Genomic DNA, 24,397 nt, shown 5'->3' on the forward strand with positions numbered 1-24,397 from the left:
AGCGCACAGAGCCACCATAGCCAATCCTCCGCCTCGGAGCCAAGGGACATGTCGCCACTTCCGGGGAGCCGCACAGAGCCAGGTAGGGAGCCTGCCAGTTCTGCCAACCAGACTTTTAGTGGCCCACTGCCAGGATCCCTTTTCGACCAGGCATTCCAGTCAAAAACTGGACACCTGGCAACCCTACCTGGTGGAGTTAGGACCTTCCTTCATGAGGAAAAGCCTTGACAGTGATAGAGATTGGGGATCAGGGAGATAAAAATATCATCACATGTAGCCTAAGTCTCTGCTCTCCCTGGTCCTGTCCCCCATTCCCCCCAAACTGACAGAGCCATAGCAGTTACAGTTTGCACCACAGCCAGAAGAGGCAGAGCCTACCGTAGGTGGTTGAGGCTCCCTATGGATGCTTTTTGTCAGTGCTGCGGTTCCCAGTGTTTAGGCTTAGTTGGAACTGTAGGTGTCATTGCCACAAGAACATGGTCTGGTACCGATGGAGTCCTGGATTTGGGGGAATTCTTGTCATGACCCCGAGACTTAGAACATTCTAACTCCTTATGGACTGAGAAGGAAGACTTGTTCAACATAGGCAGAGTTGCACCCAACTTCTCTGAAGTGGACTTAGAGGAGAATTTGCTTACTCAGGCCTTGGCTACACTCGTGGATTTACAGCGCTGCCGCGGTAGCACTGTGAAGCGCGAGTGTAGTCGCCTCTCTGAGGGGAATAGCTTGCAGCGCTGCGAGCGAGCTTGCAGCGCTGCGAGCGAGCTTGCAGCGCTGCAAGCNAGCTTGCAGCGCTGCGAGCGAGCTTGCAGCGCTGCGAGCGAGCTTGCAGCGCTGCAAGCGCTGATTACAGTGGCGCTTTACAGCGCTGCGCTCAGGGGGAGTGTTTTTTCACACCCCTGAGCGCAGCAAGTACAGCGCTGTGAATTGCCAGTGTAGCCAAGGTCATATTTATGAGAGCACTCTCTGCCTTCCTGGCAAGACCCAAATGAGGGATCTATAGAATCCCTTGCCCCTAAGTAGGACCATGTGGTAGGAGGTGCACTCCTTCTGAATCAGGCTGATGAACGAGGGGCACGAGGGACGAATCTCCCAGTCTGGATCTGACTGCAGACTCATGGCTTTCTATGTTAGGTGCTCCTTGAGGTAAAGTTCCTGCCCCTCAGAGGTACAACTGGAGAAAGAGCAGCAGATACTGCACCATGCTGTGATTTAAGCTTCCCCGAGGCAGTATAGACAAGGATGATGGTCATCACTGACTGAGAAGGAGAATGGACAAGAACACAGATTTTGGAGCCTGGAGTCCTGGGCATAGTCCAGTACTCATAAAAGGATGGGGGTGGGGGGGGGAGAGAAGAGGAGAGGTTTTCCCCGGGATGGGGACTAACTATAAAACTTAGCTAAAACTACAGAGTAAAATTCCACACACACACACACACACACACTTACAGAGATCGAAGAATAAATCAAGGCAAAGCTCTGGACACTGGGGGTTCTGAATCAAGCCATACGGCAATAAGAAGGAACTGGAGAGGCGGTAGGTCCTCTCTTCCCTTTATTTCCTCAGTTGGAGGCGCAAGGAGTGTGAGGGCTTATGCACGGACCAACAGACACTGTTTTCAAGAATTCTCTGACTCCAGGCGCATGGAGCACAGTGCAGTACACGTAGGGATCAGCACTCGAAAAATTTCTGCTTTTTCAGTTGACTTTTTTTAAAACATAAGAAATTACACACACACACAACTACATTACAAGAATGTTAAGGTTAAGAGGCTTCTAAGGTACTAGTATCATGTAACAGTTCCCTGGTGCAACTTATGTTAAACTAGGTAAAATGGGGGTGCTTATTAATTAAGGCCTTGGACTTCTTTCTAGGCATGTTGTCTTATTTGACTGTAATTTTGCTTAGTTTTCTTTTAATCTTCTCATAGACCTTTGAATTAATTTATTAAGGTGAAGTTCTGTGTCAGTTACCTTACTTAAATCTTGAATTAATATCTACCATACTATAGTCTCTTAATCCACTAATTTTTAAATTGAGTACCTATGCCTGGGATGATGCTCATGCAAACCTAATGCTCGTGCCCAATGAACCTTCATATTTTCCCTTACCTGGTTACAGATTTCTTTTCTTACTATCTCTTCCACTGTTTTTGTAGGATTGAAATTACCAGTAGATTTACCATTAGGTAATTGACACAGATCAAAACATCCACAGGTAAAATCCTGGTGTCATTGAAGTCAGTGGCAAAACTCCCAATGAATGGAATGGGGCCACGATTTTACCTGAAGTCTTCCTCCTATGCACCTTCTATACAAGGGATCTGTAGAGACTTTCTGGTTTGGGGTCTGGATTAGAAGCCAAGCAAAGTCTCTCCTTTGCTTTTAATTTCCTGCAACCTTATCCAAAATGTTTTGCTGTTATAGTCACTGAATTATAAAATTGTGCCTCACCTTTTTGTAAAAAATTTTTGTCATCCACTTCACTGCAGAGGACATCAAGGAGATTCCCAAACCTGAGCCATTCTTTTTAGGTGACAAATCTGAGGAACTGTCCCAGATTGAGGTGTCATTAAAGAGGAGTTTTTAGAACAAACGGATAGATTAAACAGTAATAACTCACCAGGATCAGATGGTATTCATCAAGAGTCTGAAGGAACTCAAATATGAAATTGCAGAATTACTAACTGCAGTATGTAACCTATCAATTAAATCAAACTCTGTACCAGATGACTGGAGGATAGCTAATGTAATGCTCCTATCTATAAAAAAGGTTTCAAAGGCGATACTGGCAATTACAGGCGGACCTTCAGTACCAGGCAAATTGGTTAAAACTATGGTAAAGAACAAAATTGTCACATAAATATATAAAAATAAACACAATATGTTGGGGAAGAGTCAAATGGCTTTTGTAAAGTGAAATCATGCCTTGCTAATCTATTACCATTCTCTGAGTCAACAAGCATGCAGACAAAGATGATCCAGTGGATACAGTGTACTTGGAGTTTCAAAAGTCTTTGGCAAGGTCCCTCACCAAAGGCTCTTACACTAATTAACCAGTCATGCGATAAGAGGGAAGATGCTTTCATGGATCCGTAACTAGTTAAAAGTTAGGAAACAAAAGGTAAGAATAAATGGTCAGTTTTCACAATGGAAAGAGGTAAATAGTGGGGTTCCCCAGAGAGGTATACTGGAGCCAGTGCTGTTCAACATATTTATAAATGACCTGGAAAAAGGTGTGTAAACAGTGATGTGGCAAAATTTGCAACCAATATTAATTACTCAAGATAATACAGTCCAAAGCTGACTGTGAAGAATTACAAAGAGATCTCAAAAAACTGGGTGACTAGGCAACAAACTGGCAGACAAAATTCAGTGTTGATAAATGCAAAATAATACACAGTGGAAAAAATAATCCCAGCTATACATACAAAATGATGGGGTCTAAATTAGTTGCTTACCACTCAAGAAAGAGATCTTGGCGTCATCGTTGATAGTTCTCTGAAAACATCTGCTCAATGTGCTGCAGCAGTCAAAAAAGCTAACGGAATCTGGAAGGGACCTTGAGATTCCCCTTAGTCCAGTCCCCTGCACTCATGGCAGGACTAAGTATTATCTAGACTATCCCTGACAGGTGTTTATTTAGCCTCCTCTTGAAAATCTCCAATAATGGAGATTCCACTACCTCCCCAGGCAATTTATTCCAGTGCTTAACCACCCGAACAGTTAGGAAGTTTTTCCTAATGTCCAACCTAAACTAACCTTGTTACAATTTAAACCCATTGCTTTTTGTCCTATCCTCAGAAGTTAAGGAGAACAATCTTTCTCTCTCTCCTTGTAACAATCTTTTATGAACTTGAAAGCTTTTATCATGTACCTTCTCAGTCTTTTCTTCTTCAGACTAAACAAACAATTTTTTTCAATCTTCCTTCACAGGTCATGCTTTCTAGACCAGTAGTTCTCAAACTTTTGTCCTGGTGACCCCTTTCACATAGCAAGCCTCTGACTGTGACCCCCCTTATAAATTAAAAACACTTTTTTATATATTTAACACCATTATAAATGCTGGATGCAAAGCAGGGTTTGGGGTGGAGGCTGACAGCTCGCAACCCCCATGTAATAACTTCGAGACCCCCTGAGGGGTCCCAACCCCCAGTTTGAGAACCCCTGTTCTAGACCTTAATCATTTTTGTTGCTCTTCTCTGGATTGACTCCAATTTGTCCACATCCTTCCTGAAATGTGGTACCCAGAACTGGACACCATACTCCAGTTGAGGTCTAATCAGCATAGAATAGAGCAGAAGAATTACTTTTCATGTCTTGCTTACAACACTTCTGCTAATACATCCCAGAATGATGTTTGGGTTTATTTTGCAACAATGTTACACTGTTGACTCCTATTTAGCTTGTGATCCACTATGACCCCCAGATTCCTTTCTAGAGTACTCCCTAGGCAATCATTTCCCATTTTGTATGTATGCAACTGATTGTTCCTTTCTAAGTGGAGTACTTTGTATTTGTCCTTATTGAATGCCATCCTATTTACTGCAAACCATTTCTCCAGTTTGTCCAGATCATTTTGAATTTTAATCTTATCCCCCAAAGCACTTGCAACCCCTCCCAACTTGGAATCCTCCGCAAACTTTATAAGTGTACTCTCTGTGCCTTTATCTAAATCATTGGTGAAGATATTGAACAGAACCGGACCCTGCAGGACCCCACTTGATATACCCTGATAATTTTGTTCTTTACTATAGTTCAGGGGTAGGCAACCTATGGCACGCGTGCCAAAGGTGGCACACGAGCTGATTTTCAGTGGCACTCAAACTGCCTGGGTCCTGGCCACCGGTCCAGGGGGCTCTGCATTTTAATTTAACTTTAAATGAAGCTTCTTAAATATTTTAAAAACCTTATTTACTTTACATACAACAATAGTTTAGTTATATATTATAGACTTATAGAAAGAGACCTTTTAAAAATGTTAAAATTATTACTGGCACGCGAAACCTTAAATTAGAGTGAATAAATGAAGACTCGGCACACCACTTCTGAAAGGTTGCCAAGCCCTGCTATAGTTTCACCCAATTTGCCTGGTATATTAGAATTGGAAAAGGTATAGAGAATGGATACAAAATGATCAAGAGTATGGAACAACTTCTCTGAGGAGAGATTAAAAAGACTGGGACTATTCAGCTTAGAAAAGAGACGTCTAAGGGTGGGGGCAATATAATCATGAATGGTGTGAAGAAAGTGAATAAGGAAGTGTTTATTTACCCCTTCACATAACACAAGAAGCCAGGGTCACACAATGAAATTATTAGGCAGCAGCTTTAAAACAAACATAAGGAAGTACTACTTCACACAATACAAATTCAACGTATGGAACTCGTTGCCAGGGGATGTTGTGAAGGCCAAAAGGATAACTCGGTTCAAAAAAGAATTAGATAAGTTCATGGAGGATAGGTCCATCAATGGCTATTAGCCAAAATAGTTAAGGATGCAACCCCATGCTCCAGAGGTCCCTAAATTTCTGACCACCAGACGCTAAGACTTGAGAACTGGGAATGGATTATTTGATAATTGCCCTGTTCTGTTCATTCTCTCAAACATCTGGCACCGGCCACTGTCATAAAGAATAGTCATACAGAGTGATCTGGATCGCTTGGTAGGCTGGGCACATTCAAACAGAATGATTTTAAAACAGCCAAATGCAATGTTATACATCTAAGAGCAAAGAATGCAGGCCATACCTATTGAATGGGTAACTGTATCCTGAAAATCAATGACTCTGAAAAAGATTTAGAGAGCATAATGGACAAGTAACTCAACATTGTCTCCCAGTGCAATTTTGAGTTCCTTTACGTTACAGACATCTCACTTTCTTTCTTTCGTCTCTCTCTTTTTTTTTTTTTTTAAATTACTCAAACTGGAAGTATATGCCAGATTTTTTAAATTTTGCAAAAAGTTCTCCTGTACTCTGTTCCAAATTATAGTTTAAAGCCCTTTCAGTTTTGAACCAAGAAAACTGGTTCCTCCTTTACTTAAGTAAAGACCATATAATCTAAGTCTCTGCCTCTTAGCAGAAGGCATTTCAAAGCACTGTCAAACCAAAGCTTTCTTTTCTGTATTATCACCTCATTCGTCCATTTGTCAATGTGGTCTTTTTTTCTCGGCAATAGACCACTGACAAGAAACCTTCATCAATAGGCTGCAGTTTTCTCTTCTCCGCTCCCTAAAGTCATCTGAGCCTATCAAATCTTTTTTTCTTGTGTCGGTTTCCAAATATTTGTATTAAGTGGAAATTCACCAGCATTCTCTAGGAGTATAGATTCTAAAGAGGGAAAAGACCTTTTAAAAGTTATCTAGTCCATCTCTTTGCCAGTAGGGGATCTCTTTTGTCCTTATACTTTCCTTGTCCTGGCACCTGGGAGGCAGTGTATCATCCCGTTCTCTCTATCTGAATCAAATGATCTATGATTCTTTTATAGTGCCCATCACTGTAGTATCTAAGCATCAATTCTGAGCCATGATTTCATTATTAAATCACGTATCAAAACCACTTCTCTCTCCTTCCCGTTGACTGGTCATCTTTCAATGCTTACTTTTCCTTCACTAGTTAAGACTAGTATTCTCTGCCTCTTCCCAGTCTCATTATCCTCTAACTCAGCAGGTGCAGAATATTCTCAGGAACTCATTTATTTGCTATTCACTATGCTCAAAGACTGCTATGCCTGGCTCTGTTCCACACCCATATTTGTAACCATTCACAAATGGTTAGAGAACACTCCTGGTGTTCTCTAACCTCCCACACAGTTTTTAAATGAAGCTTGCTAAACAGAACACAACTAGCTCTAAAAAAACCTCACCAAACCAGCACTTTTTGTGTCAGCCATTCATACAGAAAATACAGACACTATACTTGTTTTTCCGAAGTCTCATAAGCACATCTGAGGTCATCTGCTCAATGCTACCTAAGCTAACTGACCTTTATTGTATTGTTTTTAATTCATATGTTTATTAGTCACTAACCAGTGCTCACACTTAGTTCCTGCCTCTAACTCGGATCAAAATGTCCCCCCCAGACTGTGCAGAAGATGAAGCACAGAATCTTTCCCTAGGGCTGTGTTTCTCCTGCACATAACACTTTTTATGGCACCGCAAAACTAGAGTGAAAGTGACCAGAGGCAAATCCCATTCAGGTTTTACTACTATTGCTGAGTGCCATGTCCAGGAGCCACAGTGCAAGTGTGATTCTTCTGCAAGGGAATTTCAAATGTGATGAAAAAGAGAGGAGAGGGCATGCTGGGTTGAATAACTGCACACCCACCCCAGATGTACAGCTGATATGATATTCTGTATTATAACAAGGCAAAACCATGAAATCAACAGAGCCATTCTTTAGCAAATAGCTGTTAACAATCACTTCTAAAGAATGGCTTACTACCTATGAGCACCTGTAAAGCACCTATACTTTATGATGTACTACCAAACTTTTAATAAGGAGCTCTATGCATGTGTCTGCTTAATTTACATGGCACATCTATTTAGGAACTTATATGATTCCCCATCCTGTATGTCTGAGCACCTATACAACAGTTTATTCTTAAAATACAATAAATATGCAGGAGTTAAAGTGAAAAGAGTTTCCTATTCTGGCTTCTGGCTTTATAATTAAGATATAACTGACAACTTAAACCAGCCAAATGGATGAAATATTAAATTTAAAATAATTATAATTGAGATTTACTATTAACATAATATATGGAGTAAATAAGCAAAAGAGGCTAGTTTAAAATAATTTCATCAGTATCTAAATAAAAAATAAGCTCTCAATGCACACATCACTGAATAGAGTTATGGCACACATACAACATTTAAACCCATCATTCCATTCCAAAGTAGGATTTCATCTACAATTCTGAGAAACACAGGAGCATTTACAAGAGGAAGCAAGTACTTACTTTTTGGCAAATCTCCAGTACTAGACGCTGAAACTGTTCTGCTCCTATCCTGAGATGGGCTGCTCTCGTCTCTTTCAGTTACAGATGATCCCTCCGAAACAGCTGAACTACAAGCTACAGATTCTAAAGCTCCAGAGAACATTGAAGCTGAAAATTCAGAGAACTGTGACTCAGGAATTTTATGAGGTCCATTTGGCAATTCACCATTAAATTGTTCATAGGAGCTACTATAAGAATAATCACTTTTTGCATTTGGCTCATTGAAGTTATACTCCTCAGGGTTTGGGCAGTCTTCCTCATCCTCATCTTCATCTTCAATCTGTTGTTCCAGTAAGAATGGGCCATTTACAATATGGCCATTTGTTTTGGGGGATTCTATCCACGTAGGGTCTGTGTTGACAAGTTCCTGTTCAACATCATCATCTTTCTCAGTGTTTTCTTTTTCTGTGTCTTCTTTTTCCTCCTGATCTTCTGCTTCACCTTAAGAATGTAATGAACAACATATTAGATAATACATCAATATACCTTTTTGAAATTATGATTTTTCATGATCTTTAACTCCTCAATAACTACTAGACTTCAGTGTAAAGAAACAATGAATATTACTTGAATCCACAAAGATTTCCAACTTTAACTTAAATTCTTTTAATTTATTAGGCATCTCATTTCACTTTTTATTTGGAAATGCTTGTGTTTTACAACTCTGATTATTTTCCAATTTCATCTTCATGTTATAAAATAAATATTTTTCAGCTAAGCTAACAAGTTATTATTATTAGTCACAATTTGTATTACGGTAATGCCCAAAGGTCACAATATGCTAGGTGCTGCACTAACACTCAGGAGAGATGGTCCACCTCCAAAGAGCTCACAGTCTGCAGCCCCAATCCTGTAGGCTGTTACATATGTGTGGACAGCTATATCGGTGTGGAGCCCCATTGAATTCAAAGGGACTCTGCATGGGCATAATTAGAGCCCTATCAAATTCATGGTCCATTTTGGTCAATTTCATGGTCACAGGTTTTTAAAAATTGTAAATTTTGGGTCAGGACCCCCAATTTGAGAAACACTGGTCTCTCCCGTGAAATCTGTATAGTGTAGGGTAAAAGCACGCAAAAGACCAGATTTCATGGGGGGAGACCAGACTTCACGGTCTGTAATGCATTTTTCATGGCTGTGAATTTAGTAGGAGGTCTGCCCACTCAGGACAGCTTGCAGGATCAGAGTCTACACTGAAACAAGACACGTGGACATACCAAACAGCAGGAGAGAATGAGGGAGGAAGGACAAGGATAATCATAAATAAGATCATAAAGTTATATAGTTATGTGTACAACTTAATGGCTCCTAATCTCTATTTGTTGATATAAACAAATAAAGCATCATATAAAGACCAGCACAAATATGTCTCATGAAGGGATCTGAAGAAGAGGGCAATGGCCTTACTGATTAGTTCAAGGGGAACATTCTATGTGTAGGGGGCAAGGGAAGAGAAAGCACTAGTAAAGCTGAAGGAGAAGAGGCCAAATAGGCATTCAAGGCTAGCATCACTGCCAGAATGAAGGGAGTGGTGGCAATGAGTAAAGAGTGGATAAGCAGGGAAGGGCAGAGTTATGGAGGTCTTTGAAGATAAGAACAAGAACCCTGAATCTCATACAGTGGCCAACAGGGAGCCAGTAGAGAGACTCAAAGAAATGCAAGATATGGCCAGAGCAAGGGACAAGAAAGGTGATCCTAGAAGCAGCATTTTATCTGGAATGGAGAGGGGCAATGTGAAGGTTGGGGAGACCAGAGAGAAGTTGGTTACAGGAGTGATTTTCAACCTTTTTTTATTTGAGGACCCTTGTAGAAATGTAGGTGGGGACCCCTTTAGAAATCTTAAACAAAGTCTGTGAACCCCCATATGTCCACGGACCGCCGGTTGAAAAACACTGGATTACAGTAATCAAGACATAATGAGGGTCTGAAAGAGAGTTTTTAGCAACATGGGAAGAAAAACAAAAGGCTTATCTTAGAAATGTTATGGAAGAAGCAGCAGGATTTGCAGATAACTATAATAGTAATAAATTACTTAGATGTGCACAGAAAGGGAGAGGTGGAATAAGAGATGACTCTATAGCTACATTAATTTTATGGAATAAAGATGCAACTTGTTGTCCTGTTACTTCCTCAGGATGCTTAGTTATGTCAGCACTTGTAGTAATAATAGATTTTCAGGACCTAAGTCAAATGATTTATTAATATTTAATTAAAGTATCTTTAATTAAGGTTGTTTTTACCTCATTGCCATTTGATCAGAGAAAACTAGGGCGGCCAAGTGATTAAAAAAATTGTGATTAATCGTGCTGTTAAACAATAACAGAATACCATTTATTTAAAGCAACAGAGGGTCCTGTGGCACCTTTAAGACTAACAGAAGTATTGGAGCATAAGCTTTCGTGGGTGAATGCCCACTTCATCAGACGCAATATTTTTGGATGTTTTCTACATTTTCAAATATATTGATTTCAATTACAATACAGAATACAAAGTGTACAGTGCTCACTTTATATTATTTTGTATTACAAATATTTGCACAGTAAAAAAAAAAAAGAAATAGTATTTTTCAATTCATCTAATACAAGTACTATAGTGCATTATCTTTTGTCATTAAAGTTGAACTTACAAATGTAGAATGTACAAAAAATAACTGCACTCAAAAATAAAACAATATAAAACTTTAGTGCCTACAAGTCCATTCAGTCCTACTTCTTGTCCAGCCAATCGCTCAGACTAACAAGTTCGTTTACATTTGCAGAAGGTAATGAGAGTCACATGCCACCAGCAGAAGGTTGATTTTCTTTTTCTGTGGTTCGGATTCTGTAGTTTCCACCTCAGAGTGTTGATCTTTTAAGACTGCTGAAGACATGCTTCACACCTTGTCCCTCTCAGATTTTGGAAGGAACTTCAGATTCTTAAACCTTGGGACAAGTGCTGTTGCTGTCTTTAGAAATCTCACATTGGTACCTTCTTTGCGTTTTGTCAAATCTGCAGTGTAAGTGTCCTTGAAACGAACAACATGTGTTGGGTCATCATCTGAGACTGCTATAACATGAAATAGATGGCAGAATGCAGGTAAACCAGAGCCGGAGACATACAATTCTCCCCCAAGGAGTTCATTCATAAATTTCATTAACACATGATTTTTTTAACGAGCGTCATCAGCATGGAACATGTCCTCTGGAATGGGTGGTTGAAGCATGAAGGGGCATATGAATATTTAGCATATCTGGCATGTAAATACCTTACAATGCCTGCTACAAAAGTGCCATGTGAACGCCTGTTCTCACTTTCAGGTGACACTGTAAATAAGCGGGCAGCATTATTTCCCGTAAATGTATACAAACTTGTTTGTCTTAGCGACTGGTTGCACAAGAAGTAGGACTGAGGGACTTGTAGGCTCTAAAGTTTTACATTGTTTTGTTTTTGAGTGCAGTTATGTAACAAAAAGAAAATCTATATTTGGAAGGTACACTTTCACAATAAAGAGATCGCACTACAGTACTTGTATTAGGTGAATTAAAAAATATTTACCATATATACTCGATCATAATCCGGTTCGTTTATAAGCTGACACCCCACCCCCCCCCAAGATGGATAAGTAAAAAAGGAAAATTTTTTATGACCTGTTCATAAGCCGACCCTATAATTCAGGGATCAGCAAACTTTGACTCCCGGGCCATCAGGATAAGCCGCTGGTGGGCCGAGATGGTTTGTTTACTTCGAGTGTCTGCAGGCACGGAGGTAAACCTAAGTAAACAAAGTGTCCCGGCACACCAGCTGCTTACCCTGATGGGCCGGGACAGCAACTGGTGGGAAATTTTTTTTACGGGGGGAAGCTGGGGCTCAGGGGAGTAACCACTAGTAGACACAAAAAAACTAGATATAATATATATTTTTAATAAGTTAGGATAGGGATAATTACTCCAGCCAGGACATGTTAGGCCTTTTAGAAATTTCAAATTTAATTCAAAGAATTCAATTTAAGCATAAGAGAGAAATAAAAATTATTAAATGCATAGACCAGTCAAAAAACTCCAATAACAGCACTTTGAAAGAATAAAATTACAAAGAATATATGTGCATTGCAGGAAGTATCAAGATGTAACAACAATAATACAAGTATGTGTTGGGAGGTGAGTGTGAAAGAGAGAGAGAGAGAGAGAGAGAGAGAGAGAGAGACCCGGACTGTCCCTTTAAGTAGATCAGCACTCACCAATCTGAAGCCTGCTTCAGACACAGCAGCAGCCACCACCAGCACATTCCACTCCTGAGCCCTATCATTCCACTCCTGAGCCCTATCGTGGTCCCCGCCCAGAGATGGAGTACAGGAGTGGAGGGGAGGGGGGGAGCGCGACAGCCTGACATCAGCAACCCCCGCCCCCATCCCCACTCCATGCTGCACAGCGAGGAGGAGACTCCTGGGAGCAGCTGGCCAGGGGCTCCAAGGCTGAGGGAAGTAGTAGCGCAGCAGTGGAGATGGGGCACCTGAAGTGCGTGGCACTTGATAGACTGCTGGCCAGCCATGCGGCTGGACAGCTTAGAAGGAATTTAGATGTGCAGCTACAGCTGAATACACATATGGACAAGCACCTGAAGAACAGCAAAGTAAAAATGTTAAATTTCTCTCTCTCCCCAACAGAAGTTCGTCCAGTAAAAGATATTATCTCACCCACCTTGTGTCTTTAATACCCTGGGACTGACATGGTTACAACTATACTGCGTATAATAGAAAACCTATTCGTTTTAGAGATTTTGTGGGATTAATTCATAATTAAGATAAACCAGTCTCAGAAAGTACAATTCAAGTTCCATCTCAGACTACAAATTAGTTTCAGTATCAACAAAATAGAAGTTACTAACCATCATCATTCCCAGGATCTTCATCTGCTACCTCTTCTAAATCAGCTGTTTTTAGCTTGACCTCTGGATGATACTCATCTTCTTGCTCATTTGATGGTACAGCTGAGGTTACATTTTCTTCTATTTTTTTCCTTTCAGCTTCTCGCTCCAGTTCTTCTATTTCCTGCAGGCGTTTCTCTAGTAGTTCAGCTTGCCTCTTCTGTTTTTTTTTCAGTTTTTTCTTTTTGTTTTTAGATATTTTCCCAACCTACATTTAACAAAGATAAATAATATCAACTGATTATTCTTCCAAGCATCTCACATCAAAGTTTAAATAATTTTTGATAGCTTTCTATTTGCAAATTCTGGATATTATGTACCATATTAAAGTATTTATGTTCTCCATTTAATCTTCATCTCAAAAAGCACTTCAGGTTATGTAAAGCAAAAAAAAATTACATAACTTCAGGCCACGAGTACTCTGCTAATTAAACTAAAAAGCAATTATATGGAAAATGGTACAGTAAACTTGACTTGATTCATTTAATCTTACTCAACAGCAACATCCTTAACCTTTAGACTACTATTGATCATGTTCATGCATATGGAAGGTACTCCGCTAACAACGTACAAATGTTTTAATTATTCTGGTATTTCAACTCAGTGAAAAAACAGCTACTAACAATCAGAAAATGGATGTAAAAAGGTGAAGAAATACCGTATATAGTTGTTCATAAGCTGAATATTTTTAGTAAAAAAGGGAAGCACCAGAGAAGGGGGTTGGCTTATGAATGGGTATAGAGAGGGAGAGGTGGGACACAACCCCTGCCCCCAACAAAGGGAGCAAGGAGAGGCAGCACAGCCAGCAGAGCTTGAAAGGAAGAGGCGGGGCCAAAGTCTCTCCGCTTCTGGCCATGCTGCTCTCCCCGCAGCCTCCGAAGCAGCTGCAGCTCCGGGGCTGGTAGGCTGCAGCCGTGCCGCTCGGCCCCGCCCCCCAGAGCAGGCTGCGGACGTGCCACCTGGCCGAGTCTGCTGGAACATGCTGTGGCCGCGCCGCCTGGTCTGGCCCGCCGGAGCAGGCTGCGGCCGTGCTGCCCAGCCTGTCAGAGCAGCTCCAGCCAGGCCAGAGACATCCTCCACTGGCCCTCCCCAGATAAGGTGGGAAGGGTAGGATGGGGAGAGTGTGGGGGTCCCGGCTAGGGGTGGGGTCATGTGGGGGTGGTCACAGGAATTACTCGCCTGACCCCCAGCTTCTCCCCCACACCAAAATTTCCTCACCGGTTGCTGTCCTGGCCCATCAGGGTAAGCAGCTGGCGCTCCGGGACACTTTGTCTACTTAGGTTTACCTCCATGCCTGCAGATGTTCGAGATAAACAAACCATCTCAGCCCACCAGCAGCTTATCCTGATGATCCAGGAACCAAAGTTTGCTGACCCCTGAATTATAGGGTCGGCTTATGAACAGGTCATAAACATTTTCCATTTTTACTTATCCATCTTGGAGGAGTCAGCTTATAAATGAACCGGCTTATGATTGAGTATATACAGTATTTTAAATCATTTACGTGCTGTTTAGTTACAACTCCATAAATATGAAAAGCAGTTTTATTACCCACTTCATGTCAAAAACATATGCATCACTAATGGCAGAAGGAAGTGATAAAAGCTCTAATTTTATATACCATAAGGAATGAAAAAAGAAACTTCCAGGTATAGTAACAACAAGCAGAAGAAAAAATAAGGTTAGAGATAGCAGACTGATGTAGTTTTACTGTAACATTTTGAATTTTAATGTGGCATCTTTTGTATTTTGAGTTTTCTAATATATATATGGAAGTTTTCTTCTTAGCATTGGCCTACTAAACCCAGGGTTGTGAGTTCAATCCTTGAGGGTGCCACTAAGGGATCTGGGGCAAAATCAGTACTTGGTCCTGCTAGTGAAGGCAGGGGGCTGGACTCGATGACCTTTCAAGGTCCTTTCCAGTTCTAGGAGATAGGACATCTCCATTATGGTCATTCAAACTAATTGATTTAAGTGTAGGAAATGAAGGGCAAATTTCTGCTCTGAAAGGTTCATGAATAGACCCCATAATCTTCAAGCAACTGTGCAGCACAGTCAGAAATAGATCACTGAAGTCAATCAGACTGCTCACAGTACATAACGGTAAGAATGCAGGATCAGGATTATTCCATAAGAAATATGAAAAATGGCAATTCCTCAACTTCATTCCACATGAAGCTACAATTATAGCTTTGGAGACTGCTCAAAAATGCATCAACAGTCATGATAGGGTAAATATTGTGCTTTAAAATTGCAATTATGTATTTTTGCCTATAATTCATATTTCTTTTTTGAAATAAATGTATCAGTACTATGAAAGAAAAAATGTATCTTAAAAAAGAACTCCTTAAAAAAGACCACTCTTGATATAACTTGCTACAAAATCATGAAAAATTAACAAAGACTGCAGAACCGCACAAAAAGTGCTCATTTAAGGACAAAAGCTATAGTCAGAGGAGCTTATGTATAGAATGTAAAATGTCAGTAGTCTAACAGTTAATAATAACTAAAGGACAGCAAGATGCTTTAGATATGAGTTATACAGATATACTTACAGGCTTTTGTTGTGGGGCAGTACTCACTAAAAAAGAAAAAATAAAGTCAAACTCACAGGAGGATGTAAGTACATTTTTACAAACCGATTCTGAAATAAAATATAAATAGAATATATTGTACGTTAGTATTTTGTCTCCTTAAAAATATCCACAAACCTAAAACAAATAGTTGTCTTCATTGGAACAGAGGTAATATGCGGTGGATTCTCTATTACAGGCAATTTTAAAAGCAAGATTGGATGTTTTTCTAAAATATCTGCTGTAGTTCAAACAGGAATTAATTCTGGGAAATCCTGTGGCCTATACAGGCAGTCAGACAAGATGAACACAGTGGTTCTTTCTGGTCTTATCCATGAATCTATGAACCTACAAACAATTCCCCACCTCATATTGTCTTACTGTTAACAGTCTGCTCATTTTCCTACTTTAAAAACAATTAGTTTTAAAATGTGCCCTCTAAATATAGTGATCAATATACTATGAGAATAAAGCAAAAATCTCTTATTCAGAATAACACAGTTTAAACAAAATTATTCCACTAGCTGAGTTAGGTCAGGACTCTTTAGCAAGTCCTGTCTAGCCTCCCTGCTGCCAGAAACTTGCATGGATCCCAGCTACTCCTATACAACTCAACTCCCCATGACCAGTTCCTGCCTTTCCACCAGGCTGGGAACCAGCAGCTGGGAGGAGGGGGCAGTGAACTGGCAGAAATGTGTGTTCACTGGGGCTTTGAAGGAAAGTGGACTAAAGCCAGAATGCAAAGAGTGACCCATCAGCAGTAGGGTGAGCAGTACAGAGAAAAAGAGAACTAGCCATGGAAAGTGCCACTGCTCATTTCCAAAAAGATATGACAAATCTGTAGTAGCTCAGAGAAGAGCAACAAAATTGATTAAGGTGTTGGACTGAACAGAATAAAAAATCAATTCCTGCTTCAGAGTAGGCTTCCACAGAGTCAAGGTACGAGGCCCCCTTGAAGTCAATGAAGTGGGGCTCACAGCTAGGGCCAGCCTTCAGCCCAGCACCGACGGAGCTGTGAGCCCAGCACAGGGCTCAATTTCACAGCAGGGAGCCTACCAGCAGTGTAATTGACATTCTAGTCAGTTTCACAGCTGCTATTATTTCACATTTCATCTTGGGCTCTGGCTGTCAGCCCCAGGGCAGGGGGCTCAGCTGGGAGCCCCCATTCAGCTATCAGTACCCCACTTCAGATGGTGTCAAGCGCTCCTGGTGAGGACACACACCACGGGCAGAAGGAGGGCAGTGTAGACACAACAGCCGATTTAATTGCTGTGGTGGCTGTAGGTTGACTTGACTTAAGTTGACCTAATTTTGTGGTGTAGGCATCTGGGAAGGCCTGTGGTGTAAAGGGTCCAACTACTAGTAGAGGGAATGAGCTTCCCCAAGACAAATTAATCTATGTGAACATCTGACTCTATGAACACAGAGAGGGCACAAAACATATCACAAACTCTTCCCAGGGGTCTTTGAGAACCAGATTAGCCACATGTAGGGCCCTACCAAATTCACGGCTATGAAAAACACATCACAGACTGTGAAATCTGGCCTTTTGTGTGCTTTTACCCTATACTACACAGAGTTCATGGGGGGAGACCACCACTTCTCAAATTGGGGGTCCTGACTAAAAGGGAGTTGCAGGGGGAGTTGTCAAGTTATTTTAGGGAGGGTTGCAGTACTGCCACCCTTACTTCTGCACGGCTTTCAGAGCTGATCGGCCAGAGTGGTGGCAGATGATTACGGGTCCAGCTCTGCAGTCAGCAGCGCAGAAGTAACTGTGGCAATACCATACTAGGCCATCCTTACTTCTGTGCTGCTGGTGGTGGCTCTGCCTTCAGAGCTGGGCTTCCAGCCAGCAGTCACCGCTCTCCAGCTGCCCAGCTCTGAAGACAGAGCCACCACCAGCAGCAACCCAGAAGGGTAGCAGTACCGCAATCCCCACCCCCACTACAATAACCTTGCAACCATCCCACAACTCCTTTTTGGGTCAGGATCCCTACAATTATACCACCATGACATTTCAGATTTAAATACCTGAAATCATTAAATGTATTATTTTAAAAATCCTATGATCATGATATTGACCAAAATGGACTCTGAAGTTGGTAGGGCCCTAGCCATATGCTAGGTCCACTTTGAGCCTAGAAGTAACTATGCAATGGCACAGAAGAAAAAGAAAAGTCTAAAAACTCCTGAAAACACAAAGTAACTATTGGGAGAAAATGGAAAAAACTAAGAAAAGCTCTCTGGACATGAGCAAAGATCCCAATATTGCAGCTAACTAGGCAAAGAAAAGAACTGATGCAGATGGACACTGCAAAGCCCTTTTACAGCTTCAGTTCTGAACAGCTGGTTAAGTCAGAGCATAGGTGCCAACTCCGTGGGTGCTCTGACACTGGAGCACCCACGGGGAAAAATTGGTAGATGCGGAGCACCCACCGGCAGCTCCCCGACCTGCCCCCCCGCCCCAGCTCACCTCCGCCTCCTCACCTGAGCAGGCTGCCGCATCCTGCTTCTCCCCCCTCCCTCCCAGCACTTGCGCAGCGAAACAGTTGTTTCGCGCAAGCCTGGGAGGGTGGGGGGAGGAGGAGGAATGAAGCGCGCTTGGGGAAGAGGCGGGGCCAAGGCAGGGATTTGGGGAGGGATCCAATGGGGCGGGGAGGGGCGGAGTCGGGAGGGACCGGGGTGTGTGGGGCCAGGGTGGGGATTTGGGGAGGGATCCAATGGGGTAGGGAGTGGGCGGAGTCGGGGTGGAGCCAGGGGTGGAGTCGGGGCCGGGGGGCGTGAGCTGCCACCGGCGCCAACAAAAGTTGGCGCCTGTGAGTCAGAGTGCTCCTCTAGATCTAACAGAAGTACTGGTTTTTAGCAGGTTCTCAAAATTCAACACCATCATACCATGTAGCTCAGAAGTGGAACTATGCAAAGAGCTAAATACTACACTCATCTTCAGTTAGTTCTGAGGAAGTGTTATAAGTAACAATTACCATTGGCTAAGAACAAACTATATAAATAATTCGATCAGATATCTTCATTGAAGAGAATATTAAGGTTGCACAGTGAGTCACTCAAAAGTCAGGAAACAACATCAAGGTTGCGAGCACAATCTTAACTGCCTCCCTGTGCAATTACTATACAGCCTTTAGTTACATGATCACACATTATTTCAAAACCAACACTTTTTTTAAAAAAACTTTACGCATGTCTAAAATCAAGCATATAATATTCCAGATGGCTGACCCACTCTTGCTCAAACTTTTAAAAAAATCATCTGCAGGCAAAGACTAAGCCTGAAAAGTTTCAGTCTAAATGGTGAATGTTTTGGAAAATTGTGAAGACCTGAAAACAACGTGCTTGATTGTGGAAACATTTATGGAACCTTAACCGCAAAGACTGCCAGATTCCTGCTGTAACGACTACATTTATTAAAATACAACTCAACTATTGTTCCCTATACATTTTTCCATACTGCTATATAATAACTGTCTTAAATATTATCTTTTCCCCATTCCTGTGGCTGATACGGTGGATTGATAAATGACCAGGAGCCACAAGACTGATAACCATTAGAAAGCCACATTTCCTCTAAGTATCCCTTTACTGTTTCATTGTGAACTCTTCTAGCCATCCACACTGTGCAAATCCTTATCAGGAAAAGACGGTATAGTCCAATCTGAACCCTAGGCAAATTTCACAAGCTATTTTATATGTGAGTGGGAAGTATGCCTAAAAGAGGACACTGATGTATGTACAATACATTCACTTTTCAAAGGTCAAAGATCAGGGATTCCAAGACTTTTGTTTCAGAGTAACAGCCGTGTTAGTCTGTATCCGCAAGACTTTTGTGACATCACTAGATCTAACTATAATGCCTAGATTAGAAGTCATACAAATTGAAATTTAAGGTAATGAACTTGGGACAGAATTGGAAAACAATTTAAAGTTACTAACTATTGTGACTATTGCAGCATGGCAGGGGCTCCAGTGCAGCTAAAAGTTGTCATTTGAGTTCCCAACTTGAAAAACATGAAAGATTGTTTAGCACATCATTTCCCTATATTACAGTACTCTGAATACTGGGAGCATACCAACGTGAGAAACAGAAAACATCCCTCAGATGGCTTTCCTGTGGTCTAAATTAATACTTACATTCAACTAGGAATACATTAAAGTAATTAACATTCACATATTTAATTCAGTCATTTAAAATATATAATATTCATTAACTAGATCAAGTTAAATATGATTATCATCTGTTTTCCAAAGCAGTTTTACTTACAGCAAGCTTAACTGTATTACTGTACCTGCTGAGCCAGAAGGAGGAGGAGCACCAGCTTTCTGCCACTCTGTGGCTTCAGCAGCCATTCTACGCACATAGGCATCATCCACGCACATCAAGATATTTTCTGGTTTTATATCTGTATGGATGATCTTGCATTTGCTATGTAGATAATCTAAACCCTGAAGGACCTGTATACAACAAAATCAGTTTAATAATAATTAAATAATAATAATTTCATAGTCTGACCAAGATAAATACATACATTGTCTTACTGTTTAAATAATTATTCTAATTCAAATGCAGTAAAATATGAAAACTTGACTTCAATGTAGTATATAAGTATTTTATAAGATGTTAATATTCTGAATGTTCAAGCGGTCAAATATATTTTATGCATTGTTTTAAACAAAAGGTAATTTTCCTTAGATTTACAATATTATCTCAGCTTCCAATGTGACCAAGATGTTATGATGATTTGTCCACTTTTATCTATTACACCTTTGGCATTCCAAGTTTATTTGTTATAAAATCTTGGCCGTCACAGATTATCTAGCCCAGGGCACATTTTGTACATTATATGCAGGAAGCACCCTGTAAATTATCACACAAATCTACATAAATGCTGGTGTAAAATTGGTAACAAGGAAAAAATGACACCCTCATAATATTAATCGGCACTTTTACAGCACTGTCCATCAGAAAATCTTAAAGCACTTTACAATCACAAATGAACTAGGCCTCACAACACCATTAAGAACAGACAGGTTAAGTGAATTATCTGATGTTGCTGAAGAAACCTATGGCAGTGTGGAAAGTAGAATCCCTGTGCTTTATCTACAAGAACCCTGTGCCCCTCTAAACATTTTATCAAGACATTACACAGCACATTCTTAATCCAACCCTTCTCAGAATCATTCAAGATATGATTAATTTTAAAAGTTAAATGTGTGGGTTCAAAAACCTAATACTCGAATCGCTAATCAGGATTTGTGCGTGCAAGTCTGGTCCACTAAATTCCAACACTTGCTTGTTTATTTGAAAAACCAACTGAAAGAGCAGGGATTTTTCTCTTAAAGGATAGAAACCCCAGTTTATCCTCAAAAGATATATGATGACAAGAAGTCCAAGTTTTAGAGAAAGGACACTAAAAGTAACATCCACATCAAGAAAGTGCTCATGATTAGAGCTTGTTGAGAAATGGTTTTCCCATCTTGAAAAATTTTTGAGATTTAAAAAACTCTCCTGCTCTGCACTGGAATGAAACTGAGAACTTTCAAAAAATTTTCACAAAAAACAGGGGAGAGATTCTCCACCCCAGAACAGTCAATAGCCTTGTCATTCAGGCACTCACCTAGGATGTGAGAGACCCCCAGATCTGAGTCTCTGTTCCACATCAGGCAGAGCAGGGACTTGAACCTATCTATCCCATATCCCAGGTATGCCCTAACCACTTGGCTATAGAGTCAATCCTCTCTCTCACTCTCCCACACCATTCTAGTTTTCACCAGAAATTCTATCCTTGACCTGACAAACTTTCCCAATGAAAAGTTTTAGTTTTGACTAATCAGCATTTTCCAGTTAAAAACATTTAAATGAAAAATTCCTGACCAGCTTTACTCACGATTCCTCTACTCCATCTACCACAGCAGCTCCTCATTTTAACAATGTCTGTATGACACAGAGACCAAGACAAAGATTTTGAGAATACATTAAAGGCCCTAATTTTTTTTTCCCCAAAAAACCTCTGCTTTAATGCTAGAAAGATAAGGAATTCAGTGAAGCTTAAGTAACTGATTCTCAGACATGGGGCTAAAATTTGCGATTGATAAAGTTAAGGATTTTTGCCCAGTTTTAGAAGTAGAGGATAAAACCAAAGAGCTCAAATTTTTATTAGACCTCTGTATTGTTAAGATTTAATTTTGGTTGGGGTTTCTTTTAAAAGAAATACATATTTTGAATCACATCTTTTGATAATTATTAAACTATTATTATTATTTTATTTATTTGGTTCCTGTTCTCCACTAATCCAGCTAAGAAATATTTTTGACGAGGAATTTGAAACTCTCAAGTGATAGAAAATTATTATAGAATATTTGATGGTAAAAAACCATGAACAACACAAAAATTTTATCTTGTTGCATTAGCAGGGTATATACATTAGACGGAAAATAGTTCTCACACACCCGCAAAGAGTCCTAAAAGCTTTAATTAAATCAAATGTATTTAAGAGGCTTGCTGGCACAATGATCCTTTCTATTATTGTGACATAATTTCAAATTATTATTTATGATATAAGTAACAGTGAATTTCATGATCTATGACAAAGAATTATACTAATGTTAGGATTTATACATAAGAATGTTCTTAGCCCCAACTTTAATCAGATAGCTATAATCTAAAAATAGAAGGTATGATGCTTCACTAAACCTGTGTGAGAAAAATATCAAATTCTATAAATATCTGTGAGGGACTGAGACCAAGACTGGGCATAATCCCTAGTTTTTATTTACATCATCTGGGAAAGATTGAAATGGATAAGAAAAGCTACTTTTTCCTGGGTGTCAAAAAAATGCAGACAGGAAATATTCTGTTAATATCACTATATATGTAGTTTAGGGTGATCCAAACTGTGGTATATTTATAAGAATTTAACTGTTCCACATCAAGAGATACTTTGCCAACACTTATCAGATTCTCTCTCATTGATAGTTAACCTTCCCTCCATCCACAGGGCCAGGATTGCAGACCATTATGCCTCTGAGAGTTGATTACTTACTACACATGGTTCATTTAAATAAAAATCAAGAATGTTCACAGACAGAAAACAAGATGCTAATTTTGGATCATTTCAATTTCAGAGCACGTTCCCTATCAGATAGGCTAGTGCAGGGATCGGGAACCTTTGGCACGCGGTTCGCCAGGGTAAGCCCCCTGGCAGGCCAGGCCAGTTGGTTTACCTACCACGTCCGCAAGTTCGGCCAACCGCGGCTCCCACTGGCTGTGCGCTGTCCCAGGCCAACGAGGGCTGCGGGAACAATTATAACTGATTGTTCACTGACTCTTTTTATTTTTTTTTAATGAAGTGTGTGTGGATTGTTTCAGCTTCTTTGTCGGAGCTTAGCTTTAAACTGTATATTTTTAGTAGGGGCTCATTTAATTTATTTGTATTATTTCTGAATTTAATTTTTAGTAACTTCATTTTGGAAGTATTTTGGCTTTTGACTTTTTTGCTCATACTTTGTCATATTTCAAAGTCTAGGGATTTGCCTTCTTTCCTGACAAAATTTGGATTAAACTAGTTTTAGACCTATTTATTATTGAAAGACTGTTCTCAAAAGTTACTTGGATCTATATTACCAGAACCAGTTCAATCATCCCTAGATAACCTATTAAGGAAATCAAGATTAACAATGATCATGCACAAAAATATATATGTGTTGATTCATCAATTTATGCAAGCAAGGCCAATGGGAAATTATCCTAGGAAAAAATACACATTGATCTCATCTGGTTGAGATTATAGATGGACATCCTAAAACAAGAACATGTCAATTAACTGAAATGGATACAATACAATTAGCTATATCCAGTATGTTCCATGCAAAGTGTGCAGGCCATCTGTTTTGGGAATGCCTTACTCTGAAAAAGATATTGGGAATATATGCTAGAGAAAACTGACCATAACACTAATCATACACTGCCAGTTATTTCTGAATTATGTCTATTACATAATAGGGATAAAAAGCAAAACTCAACAAAAGAATGTCTAAAATGGATCAAAGTAAGTAATCCACATCTGTACAAATCCGACTCAAAACTAGATGTAAAGGATAGATCACATCACTATCTGAAACAACTTTGTATGAGAGTATAAAATAAAGTTTACATGGTAAAGAAAAAATATTTAATTCCCTATGGAGATTATTCCTATAATGTTAATAAGGAAAGGATACGTACCTTCATTCTGCTTTTCTGAATCTTAAAAATTTTTCACTCCTGGATCTCAGCTTCCTAGTGAGACACAGGTGGAAAACCACAAGCTCTGGAAGTTTTTGGCCCCAAAGAGCAGTAGTTGTGGCAAAGTGCATCTGTCAACTGCCTCCCATCTTGGTGGTCCCAAACTCCCCTGAACCACGACCAATTACAACCAATTTCACTTTAATGTTTCAGTCCGATACTAATTCAGCAGGAAATCAAGGTTCCCCATAAAGCCAAACTGATCTCACACACACAAAATTTCTTCCAAGGCAGAAAAAAACACATAGATGTAAATACATCACGACTGGTTAAAGAAAACTCCTCTGAACTCCCAGGGCAAAGGGATGTGTGTGTAAGAATCCTGCAAGATGATATCTTCAGAGAAGAAGAATTGCACACAAGTAATTTTCCCTTCTCTAAAAGACCATCTTTGAAGGAATCTGGGTAATAAGCAGGGCTGGCTCTAGGATTTTTGCCGCCCAAAGCAAAAATAATTTTGGCCAACCCCCTTCCCCCCCGTTCTTTAATTACCCCACCCCCGGCCCCGCCTCAACTCCGCCCCTTCCCCAAATCCCCAGCCCTGCCTCCTCCCCCCAGGCTCTCAAGCCTAGGAGGGAGGGAGGGAGCGGGAGAAGCGGCGCCCGCGCCGCGGCCACTCGGATTCTCCC

General features: G+C 40.4%; 1 protein-coding gene across 10 annotated transcripts in view; it reads right to left on the minus strand.

Annotated features, from left to right (window-relative positions):
- The window catches only part of SRPK2 (SRSF protein kinase 2), a 280,377-nt gene that overhangs the window by 47,600 nt on the left and 208,380 nt on the right, over positions 1-24,397 (minus strand). For all 10 annotated transcript variants that reach the window (XM_034766274.1, XM_034766305.1, XM_034766342.1 and 7 more), the window contains 4 exons: positions 19,774-19,939; positions 15,458-15,483; positions 12,864-13,110; positions 7,962-8,441 (listed from right to left, as the gene is read on the minus strand). In XM_034766274.1, coding sequence (XP_034622165.1) covers positions 7,962-8,441; positions 12,864-13,110; positions 15,458-15,483; positions 19,774-19,939 — 919 coding nt within the window. The remainder of the gene's footprint in view (positions 1-7,961; positions 8,442-12,863; positions 13,111-15,457; positions 15,484-19,773; positions 19,940-24,397) is intronic.

Source organism: Trachemys scripta, chromosome 1 (genome assembly GCF_013100865.1).
Source record: "Trachemys scripta elegans isolate TJP31775 chromosome 1, CAS_Tse_1.0, whole genome shotgun sequence".
Classification (NCBI taxonomy): domain Eukaryota; kingdom Metazoa; phylum Chordata; order Testudines; family Emydidae; genus Trachemys; species Trachemys scripta.